The sequence below is a fragment of the Panthera pardus genome, unplaced genomic scaffold (assembly GCF_024362965.1).
Source record: "Panthera pardus isolate Hobbes unplaced genomic scaffold, ASM2436296v1 HiC_scaffold_8, whole genome shotgun sequence".
Lineage (NCBI taxonomy): Eukaryota > Metazoa > Chordata > Mammalia > Carnivora > Felidae > Panthera > Panthera pardus.
This window is the reverse complement of record NW_026527013.1, coordinates 78567306-78581637: the sequence shown is the minus strand read 5'-3', so window position 1 is coordinate 78581637 and position 14332 is coordinate 78567306. Positions and strand designations below refer to the sequence as shown.

The window sequence follows — 14332 nt, the reverse complement described above, 5'->3', positions numbered from 1 at the left end:
GCTCTTTCTATCTTTCTATCTTTCTGTTCTTTCACCCAGAGTATGTTGGTTTTGTCCTCTTTCTATTTGCCTCATGATTACAAGATGGCTGCTGTACCTCCAGGCTTTACCTTTAAGTTCCAGGCAGGAAGAAGAAAAAAAAAGCAGGAAGGGGTACAGGGTGAAGGGAGCAGGCCATCCCAGCCTGTACCTTTTTTGGTAGGAAAACAAAGACGCTTCTGGAGCCCCTAACCAGAGGACTTCTGTTTACTCCTCACTGGCCAGAGCTGTGTCCTACGGGCACTGTGGCTTGATGGTGACCAAGGGAAAAAGGATTTCAGATGGGTCGGCAACCCAAATTATAGTACCTCATTTATACATTTAATTCATTTCAACATTTACCAAGAATCCACTATGTGCCCGGCTTTCTATTAGATACTATGGACTCAAAGATGAGTAACACACATCTTTGTACCTCAAGAAGTTTAGAGTCTGGGTGGGAGACATTCGTGCACACACCAAATCATTATAATTCAACAAGATAATTGCTATAAAGATGCAGTGGGGGCAAAGTGGAAGGACTCTCCGACTGCCAAGAAAAGGGTTTATTTTTAAATCCCCATCTTTAATAGATCTTTCCAAATTATACAGAGGGAATAAGGCCATAGCAGTCCCTTTAAAAACACCTCCTGGGGCACCTGGGTAGGCTCATTTCAGCTCAGGTCATGATCTCACAGTTTGTGGGTTCGAGCCCCACGTCAGGCTCTGTGCTGACCACTTGGAGCCTGGAGCCTGCTTCAGATTCTGTGTCTCCCTCTCTCTCTGCCCCTCCCCTGCTTATGCTCTGTCTCTGTCTCTGTCTCTCTCTCTCAAAATAAATAAATAAACATTAAAAAAATAAAGTAAAAACCCCTCCTGGATCAGGTTGTTATGCTTTCAGAGCAAGGGAAGCAGCCAGGTGGGTAACAAATGCAGCAGGCGTTGCTCCCTTAAAAGAATATGTAGTGCCATCCAAAGAGGTCTGAGCTCAGCCGCAGGGGCTGGGGGCCTGGAACTAGCTGCACCCATAGCTTCCACAGTGTGCTTAGGAGTTATTTGCGGGAGGGGGCCCTTCAAGTGCAGCAGAAAGTGTTAATGAAGTATTTAACACCTGCACTAGAACTAACAGCTGCGCAGAATGTTCCAGCCTGCAGAAGCAGTGAGCATGATGTAGAAAGAACCCTTTCTCAGATTGGAAAGGAATAGCAGTTCAAGAAGTGACACAGCACGGCCTTTGTACTTAGACTTTTTATTCTGGACGCTCTGGAGGTACTAAACGACATATTTGCTCTATATAAGGAGAAAGGAGATGGGTTAATTTACTATTCACCGAACCTGTGCCTCTTAACTTTGGCTGTAAATTAAAACCAGAAGAGGAACCTAAAAAAACAACAGATATCTGGGTCCCACTCTGCCGAGAGTCGGATGTGACTGTCCTGGGGTGTGATCCAGGCATCAGGCTTTGCAAGCCCCCAGGTGAATCTCTTGAACAGCCAGGGCTGAAAACCATGGGCATGTTTTCCCAAATTTCCCAAGTATCTCTCCAAGTTTCCCATCCTGTGGGTCTGGGATGGGCCTGGGAATCTGCAACTTTGCCAAATACCCCAGGGGGAGTCTTCTGGTTAGAGAGGCTGGGATGGTTTCTCAGAAGGCGTTCCGGTCCCTGCGTGAGAATGTTTGCAGGCTGCTTTTAAAAAACCATGGACTGGGGCGCCTGGGTGGCTCAGTCGGTTGAGCGTCCGACTTCAGCTCAGGTCACGATCTCGCGGTCAGTGAGTTCGAGCCCCGCGTCGGGCTCTGGGCTGATGGCTCAGAGCCTGGAGCCTGTTTCTGATTCTGTGTCTCCCTCTCTCTCTGCCCCTCCCCCGTTCATGCGCTGTCTCTCTCTGTCCCAAAAATAAATAAATGTTAAAAAAAAAAAAAAAAAAACAAAAACCATGGACTCCTGGAATACAAACCGCTCAGGTGATTCTGACATTGTACTCTTTGAGGACCACAGAACTGAAGAAGCAAGCACGGGCTTTAATGGAACACCAAAGTAGAGCCGGGAGCTCTGGCACTGTCTGGGCTGCGGCTGTGACTGCTGCTGCCCATGCTGCCAGGAGGGGGGGGGGGTGACATCGGGGGGCGGGAGGCACGCTGGCCTGGCCCCACTTCAGTTGGTCGGGAGCTGCCACCAACCCCCACAGAGGGACCAGCTGTCCAAGCCGGGGCGCAGGACACAGCCTTGGCCTCATGAGCACCTGTCCTTGTCAGATCTACCCAAGAGCTGGGACTGGAGCAACGTGGATAGGGTCAACTATGCCAGTGTCCCCAGGGGGCCGGACCGTCCCCCCATACTGTGGTGCCTGCCGGGTGCATGGCAGCACCACAGCCAGGATGGCGGGTAGGATCCACAGCAAGAGGAAGGGGGCGTGCTCCCTGCACCACCCCCCACCGTCCCCATGCTGGCAGCACAGCCTGTAAAGGACCCTTGCAAGGACGCTTGCAACCTGGGCTCCTACGCAGGGGTGACGACCTGCAGGTGTGGGGGTACGCCCACCGGCAAGGCATCCCTGACGAGGCCTGCAACAGCTACCAGGCCAAGGACTGGGAGTATGACAATGACCTGGAGCTTAACCAATGTGGAACCTGCACGGAACTCAAAGACAGCCATGCCGTCCAGAACTACACCCTCAAGTAGGTTGGCGACTATGGCTCCCTCTCCAGAAGAGAGATGTTGGCAGAAATCTACACCAAAGGCCAATCGGCTGCGGTACAAGGGCGACAGAGAAGACGGCTAACTACATAGGCAGCATCTATGTCGAGAACCCAGACAGGGCCTACGTAAACTGTGTCATTTTCTTGGCCGGCTGGGATGTCAACCATGACACTGAGTACTGGACGGTCCAGCGTTCATGGGGAGAACCATGCAGTGGGCAAGACTGGATGGATAGTGACCGGCACCTATAAAGATGGGAAGGGTGCCAATTACAACCTTGCTGTCCAGGAGTCCTGTGCATTTGGGGACCCATCCTAAAACAGGTCTCCAGAAGGGCATGTTTTAAGAAACGGTATCATGTAGAGCCTGGGTGGCTTAAGCATCTGACCCTTGATTTCGGCTCAGGTCAATCTCACAGTTCCTGGGATGGAGCCCTGCGTGGGCTCTGTACTTACAGCTTGGAGCCTGCTTCCTCTGCCCCCCTTCATTGCCCCTCTCCTGCTCGTGCCCTCTCTCTCTCTCAAAAGAAATAAATTAAGAAAAAAAAGAAAGAAATGGTATCATGAACCATAATCAGAGGGGATCCTGTTGTTAGGGGCACTGGGTCGGTACTGCAATGGTCTGAACGAACTAGGGGTTGATATTTCAAAGTACCTGATGGCTGGTCATTGCACTGAGCACCTAGAAGATGTGCCTGTCACGTGCAGACTGCTGTGGTGCTGGCTGGAAGGGCACTTCAGAGGGAAGAGTCTAAAAGGGGATGGCTGAGACCCCTCCGCCCCCCTGCCCCCAAACTGGCCACTCCCCTGCCATCATCACGCAGCAAACCATCTACCTGGCGAAGATGTGATCCGCAAGACAATTATGTGACCTCCACTCCCTTCAATACATGATGTGGTATTTTCTGTTTGGTGACAGTGGTCTATAATGTGATCAAAAGGTAAAAGAGGTCAGACTTATCAATGGTGAATAATCAATGGTAGGGGCTCAGGGAGAAGGGGGCCATTTCAGATTGCCCGAGTGATGACTAAAATACACGACTTCCCACAAGAAACAAAACAAAAACAAAAACAAGATACCCAAGCATGTGCATGAAGCCACCCTGGGTTGGTTTGTGCCTATCATCTTACCTGATGGGTTCCAAGGAGTTGCCTTGCTGGTGGGAACTCCTGAGGAGGAAGAACGGATTAAAAAATAGCTCTAGGACAGCTCCGGAACCCCAACTCCCTTAAAATGACAAATCCTGCAACCTCTATGCAGCTTAATGAACTGAAAGTGTATCACAGGTAACATACAAGTGCGGGCTAGTGCAGAGACCTCTGGCATTTGCTCCTGCCTTTTTAAGGAAATTTTAATAGCATGTTGTACATTGTTTGGGCCAGCACCGCCCAATACAGCTGGCATGTGGGCCAGAAATGACTGTGGTGTGTGTCATTTTAAATGTTCTAGTAGCCACATTGAAAAGGTAGAACAAAATAGGTGAAATTAATTTTAATATACTTCTTACATTTTAAATACTCATACACAAACTACTATCGTTTCTAACCCATAATCAACATAAAAACGATTCATGAGATATCTTTTAATGTTTTTGTAATTTATTTTTGAGACAGAGAGAGACAGAGCATGAGCAGGGGAGGGGCAGAGAGAGAGGGAGACACAGAACCCGAAGCAGGCTCCAGGCTCTGAGCTATCAGCACAGAGCCCGACGTGGGGCTCGAACTCACGGACCGTGAGATCGTGACCTGAGCCGAAGTCGGACGCCTAACCAACTGAGCCACCCAGGCGCCCCAATTCATGAGATATTTTACATCCTTTGCTTATAGTGTGTCTTTGGACTCATTGTGTCCTTTATACTTACAGCTCACCTCCTTTCAGACCAGCCACATTGAAAATGCTCAATAGTCGCAGGTGCCCGTGGCTGGTGGCTTGTGTTGTTTGGCACAGGCCTGGATCCAGCTTCAGCTCCCCCTCCCCACGCACCTTCTGTGTCGTGATGGGGTACAGGTGGAGCACACTCAGAGGCACGCGTTAATACTGGGCTCAGAGTGGTGTGTATGTGAATAACTCCATTTCCTGGCATTTCTCCTCTGGGCTCCCTCCCCCTGCCCTGTCTCTACTTCTTGAAGGAGGTTCAATGAGATCCAACCCCCTCCCACCCAACTCCCACGCTCCACCTCCCCCTCTGCTCGGAAATGGCCACCGTGACTGCAGCAAAGCCTCCTCGGAGACTCTGAGGACGTTAATCAGTTTCGCAGCTGGAGGCAAAGTGATGTAGAGCAGCAATTCCTCCATTAAGGAGCTTTCTCTTGGCCTTTCCATTAGGGAAGGACTTTTGCATAAAGTGAAATGTGCTTTGTCTTCACCAGGGCAGACAAAGGATTAAATTAAAAGAGCAATAACCTTGCTACTGGCTGGGCCACCAGGAGGGCAACAGGGGAAGTAATTCTCTCCCCGCCTCCATCTTGCACATGGCTCTGAGAAGTGGCAGCAAGCTGTGTCTTTCCATCTTCCTGGGAATAAAGTGGTCGTTTATGCCGGGGCCGGCTGGCTGGGACTTTTCAGGTGCTTCGAGCGGCCCCTTGTTTCTGGACGAGCTGAGACCTTTGCCTGGGCCCCGTAACTCTAGTGAGAACTGAGATCTCCCGGCCCAACTCCTGCCCATTCCCTTCTATATCGTTCTGGCAAATTCTGCCCTTGATGTCCTGTCCCTTGATGTCCCGAGTGACAGTGCCCTTCCTGCTTCCCACATGTCTCCACTCCTACCACACAGACACACACACACACACACACACACACACACACACACACACACAGATACACACACAGACACACACACACCGCTTGCTCAGTGCCCCCCTGGCAACTGCCTGCTAACTCAGGAGTCACTGCCAGAAGTCTTTGCAAAATGAGTTGTACTCCAGGTTCTTGTTAAAATGCTCCAGAAAGGAAAAAAACAAACAAACAGTGGTATTGGACTATTCCCCTTCCAAATACATCACCACTGGTGACTGTTCATATGTTGAGAGAGACACTTCCTTGAGCGGACGGGGACTGTTGTCCTTAAGATCAGTGAAGCCTGAACCAGAGAGTACGACCCAGGCTGATTACGGAAAAAGAAAGACGGAATATGAGAGGATAGATCGCTGGCAGCTTTACCAGTAAAGGATTACACATCTATAGCATTCTGAATTTGTAAATATGGCTCTTCTTAAGAACATTCCAATATTTGCCTATAACCCACTTAGCTCACCCTCCTAACAATACCACACAAGCCAAGACATGTTAAAGGCTTGCAGTAGGATTTTTATGGTGTTTTTTTCCCCCTCCTAGGTACCCTTCCCTCCCACTCCTGCCCCCCACCTCCCACCTCTGAGCTGGGATGGGGGGGAACAGGGATCAAGCCTTTTTATACGATATTCATCTTACACTGAAAAATACCACAGGCGCGCAGCATCACATTTATAACTCGCCACAGCCCACTTGGAAGATGGTGTCACACGCCCTTGGTCCTCCGGGTGGGTCTGGGGGCGTGTGGCTTGCTGAGCTACTGGACTTGGGAGGGATAGGGCTCCTTCCTTCCCTCTGGAGACTTGGCCCCTGGAGGTTGACTGCTCTGTTCTTGGGAGACTAGAGGCTGAATGCTCGCCCACTTGATTCCACTGCAGGCCTGAAAGCAACTGAGGGCCGCAAACCAGCACAGGTTGGATCCCGATCTGCCTCCGGCTCCAGCTGTAGCGAGGGAGCCCAGGCGGAGGTGGTGAGCTCTCCCTAGGGAGCCTGACATTTCAGGAAACTGGGCCAGCTTCCTCCCGCCCTCCTTTCTCCTGATGCTAGTGGCACAATAAAGGAGGAATGGGGCAGGAAGCTCGGGCTCTGTTGTCTTCCACACTGAAGCCTTTGTGTCCCAGAGCAAACGGTAGCTGCCAAGGGGCTGCAAATAGAGAAGCCTGGGGTGGTGGTAAAGGAATATTCCCAGCGGGGACACTGAAGCGCTTGTCTGACAAGCATTTGTTAACCGAATTGATCTGATTACTCAGGACTTTTCTTAGCCAGTAGTGGAGCAGAGAGGGGGTGCAATCGGTCCTCATTCTATTTAATTTCTGTTTTCCAAGAATGAATATCAAGGGAGCAGCTTTGATTAAACAAGCCTTTAAAAAGGGGAGAGAATGCCAGGTTTTACAGAAAGCTTTGCTGAGTTGCTGGCAAATGGCCACATGACACAATATTTTTAGTCTATGGATATTATCTCCCTTCTAAGTACAAGCCTGCTATTCCCATTAACACAAGCTCGTAGGTTCAAGGATAAAGGAAATTAGCCTGGTGCTAAAAGAAAAAAAAAATCAGGATTCCAGGAAATCAAACTCTTAATAAAAATGAAAAAGTAATTCCCTACGTTCCTGATCCTACAGTCGTCACCACTTTCTGTCTGCTGCTGGGTTTTTCCTGCTCGCCCAGACATCGGCAGGACTGGGGAAGATTTCATACTCCAGCCTAGCATTACCCAAGTAAAACAGATTTTTTTTTTTTGAAGTTTGGCAAGATTTTTGTCATTGTTGTCACCTGCTTTAAAAATTTTTTAGGGTGGGAATGCTGGTCTTAGATGGGAAATAAGAAAGAGGAAAACCCCAATATTTAACATTTAACAAATATTTATTTTTATTTTTTAAAGTTTATTTATTTATTTTGAGAGAGAGACACCCAGAGAGAGAGAGACAGCATGAGGGGAGGAGGGGCAGAGAGAGAAAGAGAGAGCAAATCCCAAGTAGGCTCTGTGCTGTCAGCACAGAGCCTGATGTGGGGCTTGATCCCATGAACTGTGAGATCATGACCTGAGCTGAAATCAAGGATTGGATGCTTAACCGACTGAGCCACCCAGGCACCCCTTAACAAATATTTATTGATTGAAAAAAATTTATTGAGTATCTATTATGTGTCAGACACTAGAGATAGTAATGAATAAAATGAAGCCCTTCCCCTCATGGACCTTACATTCTTTTTTTTTTTTTTAATTTTTTAACGTTTATTTATTTTTGAGACAGAGAGAGACAGAGCATGAATGGGGGAGGGGCAGAGAGAGAGGGAGACACAGAATCTGAAACAGGCTCCAGGCTCTGAGCTGTCAGCACAGAGCCCGACGCGGGGCTCGAACTCACGGACTACGAGATCATGACCTGAGCCGAAGTCAGACGCCCAACCAACTGAGCCACCCAGGCGCCCCCATGGACCTTACATTCTAACCAACAGTAGTAGTTTACCTATATTGGGCGCTTACCATGTATCAGGCACTGTTCTAGAACTTTACATGATAGCCTGTTGGACATGCCCTATTATTATTACTCTCTGTTGCATAAGCTCTTGCAGCTGGAAAGTAGTAGAACCAGGAATCCAACTCAGCAGTCTGGCTCCAGAGCCACCGCACTTGACTCTTATGTTCTAAATGGGTCTGGGTCCCCCTTGTCTGTTCCCATATCGTATCCTATATTTATCTCCCTGTGAGCATGTCTCTCACATCTTCTTTTATGTTCCCCCCCATTGACCATCGGCTTTTGGAGAGTAGGATGAGTGTATCATCTCTGTATCCTGAGAATTTCTGCTATTGGAGACTCACCAGAATGGGAGACCTATCTTCCAGAGCATTAAACACATTGGAAAGGCATTTTGAATCAGGTGCACATAGTAAACACCCCCCATGGCTCTATAAATCCTGCCATCCCGTCACGTACAGCTTGAGCCTCTGATCTATGGGTATGTGAGGATTCTCTGCAGGGAAGTCTCTGCTCAAAGACACAGAACTGCTCTGTGTGTACAGACAGCTGCAGGCCTAGGCAACTGCTGCCCAGGCTATGAGCTGGAGAGACGGTGGGGGCATGGGATTTAAACATCATACCTTTGAGTGCTGCCAAGCTGCTTATACAATTTTGGGGACTGGAAGAAGGGCGTTCCTCAGTGCTGCCCAAATATTTCCCCTTAAAGATGGGTAAGAACCAGCAAGAAAGCCTTAGTAAAATAAGCCCTACAGTAGAATGCTGTGCCATCATTAACCAATCAGGCTGTAAGATAAGATTTAAGAATATGGGGAAGTGCTCAAGACACAAATGAAAAGAACAAGAGAATGTAATTTTGACTAGAGCATCATCTCAATGTTCTGGAGGGTATAAGTTTGCATAAAAAAAGAATTGGGCCACCTGGGTGGCTCAATTTGTTAGGCGTCTGACTCTTGATCTCAGCTCAGGTCTTGATCTCACAGTCATGAGTTCAAGCCCTGTGCTGGCCCCTGTGCTGGGTTCCATTCTGGGCATGGAGCCTACTTACAAAACAAAACAAAACAAAACAAAACAAAACAAAACAACCCAGAAGGCTATTTGTGAAAATGATGGGACTTTACAGGTGACTAATATTGGGTATTTTTTAAATACTTTTCTTTCTTTCCTAATTTGTGTGTAAAAAATATGTTTTATTGCAGTCAGGGAAGTGGTTAAAAACCTTCTATTGGCCCCTGATGAGACCTTTAATCTGTTTTCTGTGCATTCTCTCTCCTACGGGGAGCTTAGCTGTGATCACACGACACAGCAAATCGCCAGGTTGGAAACCTTGGCTGTGTTTCCTTTGATTCTAGACTTCAGGGGCTGTGGCTCTGATTGCAAAATCTCCACTGATTATTTGATCCAGAGACCTAAGGCCTTTAGGATAGATCATGTCTCATCCTACTAGGAAATAATGAAAGCTTCAGACCTTAAAGCCCTTTGGAACAAATGGCTATAAACACGTAAGCCTCGAGTGTTGCTGTGGATCTTCACATTTTCAAGTGTTCATTCTGATTTAACCCTCACAATAACATGGAGGAGCACTTGGTGGTCTTCTCCATATATTATAGGCAAGGAACGGACTTGTCCCAGATCCTGTGGTGAGGACCAGAACTTGGACTCAGCTCTTCTGATCCAGGTCCTTTGTCTGCTTTGTTGACTCCATGATGGGAGCATAGAAGCAGTCTTGATGAGCACCCATGGGTAGCACGGAGGTGGTCCTCCCATGGGCTGGCCCTTAATGGGCTGTGTAGTTAGTCCTGCAGATGGTTCCCATATAGAAAGAGTGGTGGTAGGCAGGGAGTCACCAAGAGAGCTGGGCTGGGCACTGGGAGCCATAAAAGATGAGACTCTTAACTCCCCAAGATGTGCAAGGACTTGACCAGTGGCCATAAACCTGAGATCAGATTCTAAAATAGCGCTTCTATAGCTCCAAACCACCTTTCAGTTAGGACTTGAGGCCCTGTTAACTTTCTTTTTTCTCTCCCACCTGTCCCTTCCCTTTTCCCTTCCATCATTTCAGTGAACAAGGTTTGTGAGCATTTTTGCACCCCACTATATCATAATTTCTTTTAAGGGTAGAGACCAGATCTTGTTTACTTCAGTCTTGTCCTATTACCTAATGCATGGTAGCTGTGTTTAAACAGTGTTGGCTAAAGCCAAGACCTAGACTGAAAGCCAGACATCATCCTGAGAAGCAAACATGAGAACATGGCAACAGGGATAGGGAGACTAGACTCAGAAGCAGAGGGCATAGACAGGACACCCTTACACTCGTCTGTAATTGAGGCAGGACCTGGGGACCAGCTCCTCAGGGTGTGGTTTCTCAGGTCAGAGGCTCAGACCAGCAGATCCAGAGCTTTCTTGAGTCAGGAACCAGTAAGTCCAAGAACTATACATTGGGCCGCCTCCCGATGCATCAGGAATGTTCCGTGGGCCAAGAATATAAAATGAGATTTGAACAAACTAGTCTCCAGGGGAAAGATGAATAGGTACTCTTAGTTACATTCTTTGCTTCCTTGTTTTTCAGTATTTCCTGATATCCCCCTCAGTGAACTTCAGACTGTCTGCTAGTGGGACCCTCTTCTCCACAACAGAATTTGACTTTGAAGCAGGACACAGAAGGTAGCCTTTGCCAATGACCTTGCTTGAAGGACTATTTATCTGAGGGTCCAGGAGCACGCATCGTGCAGCTTGAGGGCAGTGAGGGAGGCCCTGAGCGGTTTGCTGCTTTCCTGCTGAGTTCAGAGGGTAGTGAGCCCCCAAAAGAAAGAAGGAATAAAATTCTCTGGAAAGCCTCCTCCCCGCTCCCAAATCTTCATCTCCAGATAACAAGAATGGAGGTGTGGGAGATGTGTCTCCAAGAATCTGGAGGCTTGCCTCAGGTGCCTTTCTGGCTTGGGAGAGGTTGCCATCAGAGCTGTTTTCTGACATCACAGCAGCAGGGTGGAGGCAAGCAGGCAGCTGAAGAAAGAGGTGAGGAGAGACCAGGGTTTGAGGATGCAAACACACAGGGTGACACGGGTCCAACCCAGGTTTGGCTCTTGGCTCCTTGCCTGGTCTGAGAACCAGGCCAGTTACTTAATCCATGGGAACTTCGGTTTCCGCACATGGACATGATACCTGTTTGCAGGGATATTGTGAGGAACAGCAGAGATCCAGTGTGCAACATGGCAGACGTGAGCAGCCCCCAGGGAATAAGGACTATGGGGTGAGAGAAAAGTGGAGGCGTGGGTTTTAGAGGCGAGGAAAGAAGGGTGGGCGTGGCATTTCGGACTCTGTGTGAGCATGTGAAGGAAGGTGGCCAGAAAGAAGCAGACTTCTTTCCCCCTCCTTCCCTCCCCATTCCCCCCCCCCCCCCCACTCCGTTTTAAGGTAATGTCAGCAAAGCTTGATTCGCTGACACGCAATGTTTCCCTGCCAGTTTCTACCTCACTGCTGGAGTGAGAGATAGCCAAGGGCTCCAAGCTTCCACGACGCTCCACGTGAATATTGTGAACATCAACGATGAAGTCCCTCGCTTTACCAGGTAGGCCTGAGGGCGTGCAGGGCTCCGTGGGCCACAGCCATCATCTCTCCCAGGCGGCCCAGCTCTCTCAGACGCATTTCATACAAGACAGAGGGATAGTTCCCCGATAGGAAGCCTCCCGGGCCTCCCCGGCCCGGAGGAGACACAAGAGACCTGAGAGCTTCAGTGTCCTCTCTCCCTGAGCCTCTGGACTGACATCTTCCACCTTGGCTCCCCTTTCCTCCGCACCGGGGATTGTGGGTGTGCTGGGGAGGGAGGAGGGGCTGGACACGGTGCTGCTGGAGTGCAGCTGGCCACTGGGCACGTGTAAAAGGTACTTTTATAATCGACTGTTCAGCATGAATAATAGCAAAATCCTAGGGCACGCGTCACCAGTCAAGACTCTATAAAGACCACTGGTAGAACGTTATCCTCTCTGACCGAGGAGAGGTCTCTTTCGATGATACTTAGGAGGCCTGCCCACTGTGGGGTGCTCTAAGTGTCTTCCGCCACGGGCCGGGGGGATCCAGAAAAGAGATGTGGCTGTATCTGGCAACTCCTACACCCGGCAGAGGTGAGGTGAGTCTGGTGCGGGGAGCCTGTGGGAATGGGCCTGCACCAGCCCAGGCATAAAGGGGAGCCCCAAGCCTGTCATAGGTAGGGGTTTAGGAGGGGAAGGTGGCATTCTGAGCTAGCATACGACCCTGCAAACAGCTTGGCTTGCTGGTTACCAGACTCTTCCTGCCCCGGTTGCTGAGGCGGGTTCCGGAGCCAGCCACGAGGAAACTGACAGAACCACCGGCCTGCTAAGTGCTAATAACTGATTTAATGGCTGTGAATAAATTCAGCTCAGGAGACTCCACCAACGGAAAGCCACTGGGCCCCAGAACTACACGGAATGCTTACAGAAGTGTTCTGAGACTGGGAGGTATTAAGGCCACCCCATTCGCAGGCCAACCTGCTACCATTTGGCAAAACACACCACAGTTGTGAAACTTCTGGATGCTAACCGTCTGCAGCCCTGTTGCCGGATGTCAACGTGGAGGGAGCGACAGCAGATACACTCCCACATAACGCTTCCCATCAACGTCCGTTGCCAGGTTAAGCTCAGAAGGATGATGCAATGCATTTCTGCTGACGGGTTCCTCCAGGAGCACAGTACAGGCAGTTTATAAATAGCTGTGACATCCCAGCCTGGATTCAGACTCAAGTATTAGCCAACACAGCAATGCGGATTTATCAGGAACCCCCAGAGGCAGGTGACGGCCGCAGGGCCAGAGCCAATGTTGCCCTGTCGTTCTGCAATGTTGCCCCACCTTCCCATCTGTGAGGTGGGGGAGCAGGCTAAGGGAATCGCAATGGGGAAAACGAGAAGTTCTCCCAAGGCGCAGAACTATCTGGTTTGGACTGTGTCTTCCAAAATAAAGCAAGTGGCCTCAGCAGAAAGAGAACATGACCTTGGCTGGTTACAGGGACCCCCAGAAATAGGTCTGGAACTCTGGTTCTCATTTTTGGAAATGCACCTGGTAGGCCCCATTCCAGACAGATAGCGTGATCTTTGTGACCATTTAAGCATTTTGTAACAAATCATTTCACTCCGTTTCAAACGGCGATCCATGGGTGTGGGTAGGGATGGGTCTGTGAGAGCCTGTCCCTGGAAGCACGGGGGCAGAGTGGCTGTCCTGACTCTGGTTCCCGTGAGCCATGACCCTTCTTTCCCCCCAAAACCAGTGCTAGGACCACCCATTAAGTTACTTAATTCGGAATTAACGCAATTCAATCCTCGAACTGACTCAAGTACACGGAATTGGAATGTGACGTAGGACTGTGGAATGTGGAAACAAGTCTTCTATCTTTACCCTTTGGTGAGGTCCTACAATCAATACAGCCAAAGCAGGTACTGTTTGTGTTGCTGAAAGCGGCTCACCATTGTCTCCCTGGGTGGTGACAAACATCTGAATGCTTTGTGGACTCCAGATGTGTACTCTAGGATTCTGCTATTATTATAGTCGAGCACATTATTATAAAAGTCCTTGACTTCTATTTACTCTCTACATAGCAAGCACAATGCTTGTTGTTTTTTGCAGAGCACTTTACCTTAGACTTGGGCAGTCTGTCCCCTGCTGCCCATTTCTTTTGTATTTACCCACTGTCCTTTTCAACCTAGGGTCTCGCGGTGCACACACACTCTATGCACTTACCGCAAAGTCATTTGTAACGATGAAGCCGTCTGAGGCCATCCAGGATTCATGCCCTTCCCTGTGAGTGTGGCCATTGGCCCTTGTCTCCCCCTCGTCCAGGTCCTGGTGATCTGGTGTTATGGCAGAGGAGGGTGCGGGAATGTAAGTGATATCAGAGCTTAACCCTGTCAGTGGCTGCGGGACACCTGGCTTTGCTGCTCTTGAATAGATCTCAGCTGTGGGCTAAGGGTAACACCTCCATGTTCAATGATATTTTATACCTACTTGGGTCATGGGTGCCCAGACCAAATAAACCAAAGATTTTGCCTTCTGCCAGCCTCAATATCAGGTCAGCAAAGGAGAGAATGGTGTGCCTGAGGAGCTCTGCACTCACCAATAGCCTGACTGGTCCCCTTCACAGGGACCGGATTTCCTGGAGTGCCCAGCATGGACCAGATGGGGCTGCAGAACAGGGTGTCTTAAACAACTGCGCTCTTGACATTTTGAGCTGGATGCTTCCTGGGGGGCTGTCCTGTGTGCTGTGGTATTCAGCAGCGTCGCTGGCCTCTACTCCCTAGATGCCAATAGCAACCCCTCCCCCTAGTTGTGACAACCAATG

At 49.4% G+C, this 14332-nt stretch overlaps 1 protein-coding gene and 1 pseudogene across 1 annotated transcript in view; both read left to right on the top strand.

Moving 5' to 3' along the window:
- CDHR3 (cadherin related family member 3) overlaps nucleotides 1-14332 on the top strand; it is a 65928-nt gene that overhangs the window by 20313 nt on the left and 31283 nt on the right. Inside the window, exons 5-6 of the mRNA XM_019451199.2 lie at nucleotides 10556-10650; nucleotides 11450-11554. Coding sequence (XP_019306744.2) covers nucleotides 10556-10650; nucleotides 11450-11554 — 200 coding nt within the window. The remainder of the gene's footprint in view (nucleotides 1-10555; nucleotides 10651-11449; nucleotides 11555-14332) is intronic.
- On the top strand, nucleotides 875-3218 carry LOC109268091 (cathepsin Z-like; annotated as a pseudogene).